Raw genomic sequence first — 10,763 nt, forward strand, 5'->3', positions numbered from 1 at the left:
CGAGCCGTAGTCAAATTTGAATAATCATTTTTTTCTACGTATGTGTGTGAGTAAATGGTACTTGGTGTCTATATTACAATTTAAAGTACCTCTATTCAAGCGGAGAAGGATGTGAAAGAGCATGAAAAGTGAAGCTCGGCTGAACTAAAACAAGCTGAACGTAAGCTAAATTACCAAAACTGACAACAGCAGCATATTCAAAATGACCAAGCAAGGTAAAGCAAGAATGATACTCTGTTTTTTCGGGGGTAAGAACAATGCTCTAATTTAATTAACTAAGGAGTTTTTTAGCTGAAGCATTTCATCGCCAAAAGTGGATTTTAATCTGCATATATAGCTTACACTCCTATCTACCTACTTTAATAATGTTAAATTATCCCTGGAACATCTACATATATTTGAATATTTTGAAACATTGGGAAACCTACCACACAATTTTAAGTCTCGCTCTAGCTGTAAATACTCCCGAGGCCAGTAGCCATGACTCCTTGCAATCTGGCGAGAAAAAGTGCAGCCATGTCAGAAATTGGAAGATGAACATTTAACTGAAATTCTTCAATAAATGTAAGAGCAAGAAACTAGGTTACAGTAATGTGCATTGCATGCAGATCACAATAGGAGAATATAAATCAATAAACATGAAAGAATCCCTAGATAAAGGCTCGAACCTTGAAACCAAGCTCACTCAGAATAACTCCAAGTCTAGAACAAATCACCATAAAGTGTTTCTTGGAACACACCCTGCTTCCCATGATTCAATATCATCCACAGTATGTTAGAAACATCTTCATGCAATCTTCACTTGAAGTTTCTCTTATATCTGGTTACAAAAGCTTGTATGGTTCATATATTTCAAAACAACCGAGTGTTTTTATAAGTAAAACATCCATTCACCTAATCGAATTAGACAAATTATGATGGTCCCAGCATTCAATCCCACACGAGGACGTGGTGATCATGGGGTGATGACATGGCAATTCCACATGCTTTCTACTATTGTAGTAAGTTGAATGTGCAATCCAGTTAACATAAGCAAAATTTGAGTACATTGCACATTTTAAACTTCAATAGCAATCTGAACATTTGAGAGTAGTAGGGATATCAAATACATGTTTAATGCTTTCATGATGCAGTTTTCAAATTAACAAGTCAACTGAAAACCTAAAATTAGGTGTTTCACATTGGTTAGAACATCATCTATTATGGATGACAAACAATGTTCCTCTTTTGTTCTTGTTTGATCTTTACATTCAACTTTCTTAATTTCCAAATACATCTCAAATTAACCTATCAACAGTTTCATCACTCAACATCAATATAGCAACCAACCCCAAACAAAATCACATACACACACAGCAGAAAATGTCCTAAAATAACTGAGCTTTCACAATATTGTTAACAATCAAACAAAATCATAAAACAGCTAAAAGGTGTACCCAGAAATAAAAGAATGCAGAAACTGCATTTTTTATAAATAAAGCACAACAATCTTTTAACAGAGCTTCTTTGAAAGAACTGCATGCTGACAAGGGACAATTGTGACATCATACGCATTTACATATCCAGGATAATCATTTCAAAAGATAAAGGAACCTACAATTACATATATTTGGTTATCTTTATCAAAATAACTATATTCAAGATGGAGTTTGAAACTGTATCTAACTTGACCACACCTTCTAGAGCGAGTGGTTGCTCATGATTTAAAACAAGACAAAATTATTGCCAACAAGATAGGTGCTTCCTGATAGCGTTAGCAATTACAAAGTCGGTTCAAAGAATTGACTCAATTTATGCTTTTCCCCTTTGTTTACTTTAAACAGATTTTGTGGTCCAGAAACAGAAAAGTGATCTAGCTTGTCAAATATCCAATCATACAGAGGCTTTGCAATAGAATAGATAAAGCCAACAAAAACACACTTCTTGAAATAAACGCAATCTACGCTGAAAATTTTAGAAAATTACCATATCAACTAATCTGAACTTTCATCATCATCAGGTGGTGTTCTGCGGAAATTCCCCAAGTACTGGAAGCGTGATGTTTGACTTCTATTTGATACGTGAGACCTCTTCCGCCTGGGCATTAAACCGTGACCAGACAGAGAATCAAGCAAGACCCCCATATCCATTTTCTTGGGAGCACTTTTATGTTCATCTCGAAAACTACAAAATCAGGAAAAACAAACTCAGCAAGAAATTAAGATTAACCACTCCCCTCCCACCTTCCCTCTTTTTTTTAAAAAAAAAGTTATGATTTCCCTTTTGGTTGGTATATTTAGGGGAGCATATCAGAAATTGCTGAAGACTTAAACTGGTTGACAGAGGAGCACCTCTGCTAACTATAAATAAATGCTCTGTTGCTACAAGTCGTCATTTTTCTTTAAGTACCTATGTCCAACACATTTACGAGCATGGATGCCAGGATAGGACCCTCCAAGGATCCTCAAACATACAAAAATTAAACATACTCATTTCAAACACAACTCTGTCTAACGATCACATCCAAGTCCAAGTAACATATAATACATGTAAACTATAGAAAATGAATAACTCAAGGTGATATATCAGAAAAGAGACCGATAAAACTGAATAGAGACATACCGTTCTCGAATAATTTTAAAGGCTTCCTTTGTTGCATAGCATAGCCCAGTCTTTGGATCTCGGTACCTACAACATCGAACCAAAATTTGAACAAATAAGGGTGGATGGAGAAAGCCAAATTTGTCTCTCTTAAAATGTTTAAGTATCACAGAATTAACATTTCTACCAAATCATAAACATGATATAGCAACAACTTTGATGAAATTCCCAGCTCAAGAGAAGCATATCTCTAATTCATGGCTTTCACTTTTGTATTTCCCAAACTAATGACATTTCTAACATACATTTGGAAGCTATTGAAAGCTAATTGATCATGACTGGGAGCATAACAGTAGTGCCAACAGTCCAAATAAAACTCAAGAAGGATAAAAGCAAGGCAAAACATTCCACTAATGCTTTACAACATGGAAAAAACGCTGCAAAAGAAATTTTTATGTGCTTCCAGTACAACTGTAAGAAATCACCATTTGGTTCCAAATACTGCAATGACAACAATTTATTCAGCAGCAAGACTTTGGAATGAAAGATCAAGCAATAATTTGAAATTAGCATCTATAATCAATTAGAGATTATAGGGAGATATTTTAGGATTTTATTTAGGGAGGTACTGTAGGGCTTTCCTATATTTTATTTTCTTATTTCCGGTATGCTATAATAAAAGAGAATTTGATAATATATGCCAAATCTCTTCTTTATTTCTTTTTCCTAGTGGAGGATTTTCCTCCATTATGCCCTAGTTTTTTATTTACTATTAACAGCAACCACTCCCATATATATGTAAGTTGAATTATTAAGAAAGAATAAGAATAATTCTTTCAAGTTTCTTCAAATAACCATTATGAAAATAAGCTCTTACCTCGCCGGCAATCCAGTGACAGCACACATAGCCTTTTCTGGGTCTGGATGTAAAGATAATTTAAACAAATAAATGAAACAAAAGGATATCAATAGAGCAAAGAACTAATGGTAGTTAAACAAAAAGGCCAGAATCAAAAAATAATAATAATAATAACAAATATTAGAGAATCATCCACACTATACTGTTAAATGATAAATATTATGCACATATTTAGAAAATCATGTAACAGAAAGTTCTCTCCTTAGTCATCCTGATACAAGACAGCTTTGGGTCTAAGGTTTGAAGTTCAACGATAATCCAAATATCTTGAGAGAAAGAATGAAAAAGAAACTAGATAGATCCCTAACCATCATGCTTATGGTTCCTTAAGCATCACACAACCAAGAAGAAGAAAACCCAAGTATCAAACCTGGGGTTCTTCAGGAATCACACTCCGAGGATGATTGTATCACACAACACAAAAGCAATAAGCAGAAAATTTTTAAAATGTCTATTCCCTCAATAGAATACATCAATTTTTGTACACCCTTACTTGGACTCTACCTAAGCAAACAAGCTTAGCTTGAAGCTCAAGAAAATAGAAAACAACATATGTAACTGGAAACTCAAGATAAAGGAAAAGCAAACTTGACTTGGAAATAAAACCTAATAATGTTAGCAAAACAACACTAAGATACTAAATCATAATTGAAATTAAAATCCTAGTTGTTTGCCTCGGACAGAAAAAATTTTGAACAATTCTGCCACCTTGGACAAAATTCTTTCTTTTTGTGCATCTATCTTTTCTAGTAAAACCATCTTGGCTTCTTCAGGATCTTGTTGGAAATCCTCAAAGTTCGATTCCAGTTTTGCATTCTTCACCATTAGCACCCAGAATCACATCAAAAATTTTAAATCTTTAGGCTCTAATACTAACTGGTGCAGGATAGTTTAGGGGCTAACGTTTAAAGTTAAATATAATGTGAGTTTCTTCAGAAAACAGAATTTTGGTAAAGAAAAGAGAAAAGATCCTTAAAGTTCAAGCATATGGTTCTTTGATCGCATCACACAAACCGATAACAAAGAAAACCTAAGACACCCAGGGGTCCTTTGGAGTTTACATCCAAGGAAGATTTTATCACATAACCACAAACAATAAGCTAAAATTTTATGCAAGTCTGTTCCATCCATAGAAGAGTACATTAATTTATATAGACCCATAATTTGGACACTAAGCTAACTAGCTTAATTTGAAATCTCGGAGAACAGAAAGCAATAAACTTGACTTGAAACTCAAGAAAACAGGAAAACAAACTTGACTTGAAAACAAAATCTAAAAGGGCACGGAAAAAAACAGGATGTTAAACCCTAATTAAATGTAAAATACTAAGTATAACCCTACACCTATAAAATAGTACATTTAATCCCATAATTAGCTTCTAGTATTCTCTGCATCACACCCTCTGGGTTCATGGGTGAGAGTTTTTCTGATGGGTGCAAGTTTCTATTTTTATCACTAAAATCAGGGTATGAACTAATTGCGTTTCATTATCTACACCACTTGTGGAGCCCCTTTTTATTTTCATTCTGAAAAACATGATAAATATTTTAACTAATTCCAATTTGGATTTTGCACTTCTTTTTCAAGAAATCTGTTGAAGTCAATTTCTATAAGCCTAAGAATTGGATAACTTTATTGTGATTTACACAGCATTTTCAGCCACTAGAAATTTACAGATACATCAACTCTAATGGTAACAAAAGCCAGCAATAATATTTAATACCAAAGACATTCATCATGAAAATACAAATCACACCATTACATATGATATCCCCGAGCTCCTTGTTTTTGCTTGCAGCAACATCATTATCTCACATGGTGGGATGAAAAAATGAGTGATGCTAATTTAAAACCCCTATGCAAAACCCCAATGATCTAAGCTCTAGGCTAAAAGCAAAATTTCCAGAACTTCTAGCAACGGTGGAGATCTAAACTAATGTCCCTATATGAAAGAAAAATATGACAACTAGTTCCACAAAATGATTGGCCCCAACTTCAACAGGTTGTGTTTGTTGAATGCTTGAGCTAAAATGACATCCAAGGGAACTAAAATGAGATAAAAGCCAGAAGAGAACAAAGCCATTGATTGACAAAAAAGTATCAGTTTGATAAGAAGAAATTTTTTAAGAATCTACATCATAAATTTTGTTAATCGACCCTACAGCTTACATGGAAGCGGTGTGGTTGAGAGCTCTGAGTGAAATGTCAATCCTTTACTAAATTCTAGATATGAAGAACCTGCAAAAGATTGCATGGATTTGTATAGATAATTTCAATTAACAGACTCAAAATAATCCACAATCATGTATTTATTATTGTTGCATTTAAGAACTAGAATCAACAGCTATGAAGAGAATCTTGCCATCTTTTGACACATATTTAATCTGCGGACCACTATAAACAGCCTTGTGGATTATTGCTCGTTTCTTAACTTCTTCCTCCCTTGCCAAAACACGCTCTAAATTTCTCAAGTTCATAATTTCTGCAAAATTCAAGTTAAAATCAAATAAGAACCTAAGAAATCCAAACATCAAAGGTAACTTTCAGCCTGAACCTGTTTGTGCTGCTTCTAAAAGCATTTCTTCTTGAGTCATCCTCTTCTCTTCACCTTCTTTTTTCCTTTTTATTGGCTGGTGATTAAAAAATACCTCATAAATAATCACATGGCATAGCTACATTTTCACTCTTTCCAAATTATACAATCAAACAATACACACACAGACAGACATGCACAAGCAATACGGATATATGAAATTACAAATCATACATTTGACAGTATCCATACATAAATAGTGAGTCATGAGAATATTCCCATCAAATATGAACAGAATGTTGGCCAGAATGTTGGCATGAACTTTCTTAACGAATTTGATATACATACATCAAATTCTGACCGTACACAACTTGACAGTTTCACATCTCCGAATAGTTCATAAGTTTCAACCAAAGAATTACAGAAGTTTCAGTAAAAGACAGTGATTGTGTTTTTATTGCTTCTATCTACATTATGGTCTCAAAAAAAATGCAAACCTCAAATGGAGGGGAAAACAAGAGCAAGTGACTATAAATAGTTATGCATTTCAATGCTCAATGAGATAACCAACACTCAGATTTGTGCATAAAGTATAGTGTGAAATTCTTGATATCTTTATTAGGAAATTCTATGTATAATAATCTAAACTTAAACTAAGATACCAATATTGTAGCCAATAAGTTTTCCCTGAGCAACCCCTTGGACAGGTGCATGATATTGGGAAGGAAATTAAAACAGCTGAAGATAAAAAAATTAAAATAGTGTAAGTGCCACATCAGCCTGTTTAGAAGCAATTACCTTCGTGACACTTCATAGATAATTAAGTTGCACTCTGTTGCTAAAAGTAGCATGACAAAGTCTAAGGCAACAGAAAACATGTGAATAGAGCTACAAAGTCAGTATGGTGCTGATGTAGCACATACATGAAGATATATATCCGCTTAATCCAACCATCATGTTTCATACCTATGTTACTCGGACTTGGGTGTGAGTGTTGGATACAGGGTATCCAATATGGTTAAGCCTTTTCTAAGGTTTCCCATGTATTCGGAGGATCTTTAGAGGTAATATCTCCATATCCACATGTTGGACACAAGTGCCGGACATGGGTACTTCAAGAAAATTTATTCAAGCAGATCATGCCCATCAAATTTCCAAGTAATTAAAAATGTCTTAACATCATTTGATATAAAAAATTTCAAACCATCATATATATATATAAAAAGACAATATTCTCAACGGATGTGATAGAAATATCGGATGGATTTAAAACTTTGTATGCATGAGTGCGATTATGTTGTTAAATCTGAGGTCATTGTGAAATATTAATTAGACATAGTCTTCATGGAATTAATACCGATTCTTTAGCAAAGTGATTAACCTTGAAACTACTTGGATCAAAATTTGCAGAAAAAGAACACCCATATTAAATCATAACCAACATCAAATAGGTTAAAGAAATCACATCTACCACCTAAGCAAGATGATCAAAGACTAAAAAAACAGCGCAGGTGGGAATGGGGAGGGTCACAAACAACAAGAACCTAATTTCTTCATGGGAAATGACGCTAGAGGCATAAAGATTTATGCCCAAATTCATAAGGCTTAAAGGTGAGGACAACATGATAAAAAAAAATATAGAGAAACCTTTTACAATTTCATCAAAACTTAAGGATACAAATACCATTCCATATGAAGATGAGTAATAAATTTCTTTTATTTTTCTAGAGGACAAAATACTTTAATGGAAAGACTTAATTTTACGGTGTCAACCTAACTAAATTCACAAATCAAACACCATTATTTAGAACCTACACTTTGAATATCTATTAATATTATTTAAATAGTATTAATAGAATTTAGATATTAGCTCCAACCTATCACTAATTTTAACAATAATGAAATTATGCAAACAAATTAATTATAGTAACTTGAACATACAATGATACAATCAATTGTAACTCTAACATAGAATGATACAAATTAACAACCATACTAAAGATTTAAACCCTCAACACTGTCAGATTACTATTCCGCTCACTAAGGCATTAATTCGATCAAGTTTACAAACAAATCATCAAAACCAAAGGTTAATGCTTTCTGAGATAATTATCTGAAAGTTTCTAGTAATAAAATTTCAATACTAATAAGATTAAACCGAATTACACAGCACGATATAAGATCCCATTGCTCCTTATTATAATTTTAAAAAGTAAATAAATAAAATGATAAGGCAAATGGCACTATAAGTACAAGTCTCCTAGAAATTATAAATTTCTGTCACTTGCAATGAACTTAATCTAGGGCATTGATTACACTTATCAAATATTACCAAATAAGGGGGAGAGCAAATTGTTCCAGTAACTTAACAATTTTTATAAATTGTGCAATTCACATGATTTTTGCCTAAACTTGAAATTTTCATCCATATCCAAATCTACAGCTACATGCAAGAGAAGCAGAATGAAGTGCAATGAAACTAATCCTTTTCGGCTTAGTGGCCAAAAAACTATACATCCATCCATTTTTTATTTTTTTTTTCTTGGAGGAGCCAAGACAAAATGCAGGAATAATTTCCTCAGAAAGATTGGGATTCCCGTTCGGTTTGATTTACAGTTTTCCTTTCTTTTATCTTCCTTCTTTTCCTTTTTCAAAGTAAGGGAGGAATATCATTTACTTGTAAAAAGACATCAATTCACACATCAGGAATCTAGGAAATACTAGGGCACTTTGAGACAACCATCCCCCCAAAGCTCCCTCCAACATATACCCAAGTCTCTCACCGGTGAAATTAAAGTTTCAAGAACAAGAGTAGAGTCAAGAACAAACATCAAATGGTATAATACTCAAAGCAGTCGTTATGAAAACACTTCTTGTATTAGTTTGCTTAAGTTTAAACTAGATCTCATCAATATACAAAAGAATATATATTTATACACATATATAAATATCAGTTAGAAAAGATAAATGCAGTAACCAATACCATGATCCGTTTTATTTTCCCATTTTTGAGATAACAATGTATAGTAGAAATATTTTCCTATAAAAGAAAAAAAAAAATAACCAAAAAACTTGCCTTCATTGTTGCCTGCAGAGCAGCACGTATCGCATCTCGCTCAGCTTGCCTAACAATGACTGAAGTTCTTGTAGATTTCCTTATAATTCTTTCACCTTCTGCATCATCAGGGGCATCATGATGCTGTGTAGAGGAAGTCTTTTGAGTAAGATTTTCATTCTTGGAATCGCCATCTAAATTTGAATGAACTTTCTTTTTCTTCTTTTTCTTCAAAGAAGGCTTTCCAGGAAATATCAGACGCTTCTTTGTGCGAACCCTGCTAGGGCAATTCAATATAAAAATAAGGGCAACAAAATGGAGATGTAAATACAATACAACAAAGGTAAAAGAAGCTGAACCTTTCATCTGCTTCGTCTTCTACTTCCTCATCTGGCTCAGGTTCCTAGCAGCCAAGCCATAGAAGAGAGTCAATTTTCAAGATACCAAAGGTGTGAAGTTTTCTTAGCACTAAGAAAGATATCCTGCAACGGAAGAGTAATTATAAAAAAAGAATTAAATCAAAAGTAGAGAAGAGAGCAATACAAACATCTTCATCGAAGTCACTATCAAACACATCAGCAGCCTCTGGCTCTTCTTCGTAATTGGCATCATTCTCCTCCTAAGGAGAGAACCACAAACAGAAAAAAGGGTTAATGTCGTTGAATCCTTTAATCAAAACCTAAAACTAATAAACTAAGTAGTGATCATAATTTCTAGCTACTCCCAATATTGTCGCTCTAAATAAACTCTTAGTTTCAGAGTTTGTACGAATTTAAGGTAACATCAAATCACCCGTATTCCAATACATCAACATCAATTCTATAGTCTAAGAATATGGTGAGAGTATTTTCACTAGAATAAGTGTGTGCTTGAACCTCTTTAAAAGCTTCTTGATTCCAAAACATCTCGTCCTCTTCAACTTCCTCGTCCAGCAACTTCGTCATCCTGGAAATAGAAAATAATAGGGTTTGCATATTAATTATTTCCAGAAAATTTTTTTTGAAAAAAAAAAAAGAACCGTATTAAATGATAGGAATCCTATCTTAATTTAGGTTGAAGATTCACCTTCTCCCTCTGGTTGATCGAGAAGCACGATCCAGGAAGACGGCTGTATCTTCTTTACCGGTTTCCATGGACACAACGGTAAAAACTTCACCAGTTTCGCCGGCGGATAGGAACGGAAAACGTGAGATGGAGGATGCTTTCTGATCGGTGTTCTAAGTCCAGTTGTGACGCCAAAGAGGGGGAAACAAGAGAAGGAGAAGACGGCGAGGAGAGTGGAGAAGAAAGCTAGATGGAAGAAACAAACGACGGAAAGGGGAAGCGTGGATCGGATTGATGCCGGAGACTTTTAGTGTGTTTGAGTTTGAGAACTGAAGTGAAGACCATATGATACCGCGAGAAGGGGTAATAGTAAAACAATAAAATAATTTGAATAATCCAAATAATAAATTAATGTGAATAATTTTCAAAAATTAAATATTTTATAAGAATTTCAAATTTTATATTTTAAAAATTATATAAATTATAAATTATAAAAGTTCTAAAAATATATAAAAATTAAAAAATTTTAAAATAACAATTTTGGACCTAGATGAGTAAATTAACATTCAAGTTTATCCAAGCATCTTATATTTTTATCTTATTTTGCTTTAAAATGTTTTCAAATATATAT

The 10,763-nt window shown here is 33.4% G+C and overlaps 1 protein-coding gene across 4 annotated transcripts; it reads right to left on the reverse strand.

The window, feature by feature from the left end:
• Positions 1 to 237: 237 nt before the first annotated feature.
• LOC108486395 (SWR1 complex subunit 2) lies at positions 238 to 10,512 on the reverse strand. Of its 4 annotated transcripts, none has more exons than XR_001871477.2 (13): positions 10,154 to 10,512; positions 9,964 to 10,033; positions 9,636 to 9,707; positions 9,448 to 9,491; positions 9,110 to 9,365; positions 6,055 to 6,130; positions 5,863 to 5,982; positions 5,670 to 5,738; positions 3,458 to 3,500; positions 2,602 to 2,667; positions 1,966 to 2,163; positions 669 to 741; positions 238 to 495 (listed from the first exon to the last, which is right to left on the reverse strand). XR_001871477.2 is itself a non-coding variant. In XM_017790439.2 (12 exons), the coding sequence occupies exons 1-11, from the start codon at positions 10,219 to 10,221 to the stop codon at positions 1,974 to 1,976; spliced, it is 1,074 nt and encodes a 357-aa protein (XP_017645928.1). In that variant the 5' UTR covers positions 10,222 to 10,512; the 3' UTR covers positions 238 to 495; positions 1,966 to 1,973. The 4 variants fall into 4 exon arrangements, 1 of the variants encoding a protein (XP_017645928.1); XR_001871476.2 differs by having other exon boundaries at positions 669 to 820; positions 10,154 to 10,511; XR_001871478.2 differs by lacking the exon at positions 10,154 to 10,512 and having other exon boundaries at positions 669 to 820; positions 9,632 to 9,707; positions 9,964 to 10,035.
• Positions 10,513 to 10,763: the final 251 nt, after the last annotated feature.

This window comes from Gossypium arboreum, chromosome 6 (genome assembly GCF_025698485.1).
Source record: "Gossypium arboreum isolate Shixiya-1 chromosome 6, ASM2569848v2, whole genome shotgun sequence".
Taxonomy (NCBI): Eukaryota; Viridiplantae; Streptophyta; class Magnoliopsida; order Malvales; family Malvaceae; genus Gossypium; species Gossypium arboreum.

Excerpts from the sequence above, each read along its gene's own strand:
- LOC108486395 (XM_017790439.2), bottom strand. The coding sequence starts at position 10,221 with ATGGAAACCGGTAAAGAAGATACAGCCGTCTTCCTGGATCGTGCTTCT. Across the intron at positions 9,708-9,963 it reads ATCAAGAAGCTTTTAAAGAG|GAGGAGAATGATGCCAATTA; the intron begins GTTCAAGCACAC and ends TTCTCTCCTTAG. Across the intron at positions 5,739-5,862 it reads TAAATATGTGTCAAAAGATG|GTTCTTCATATCTAGAATTT; the intron begins GCAAGATTCTCT and ends AATCTTTTGCAG.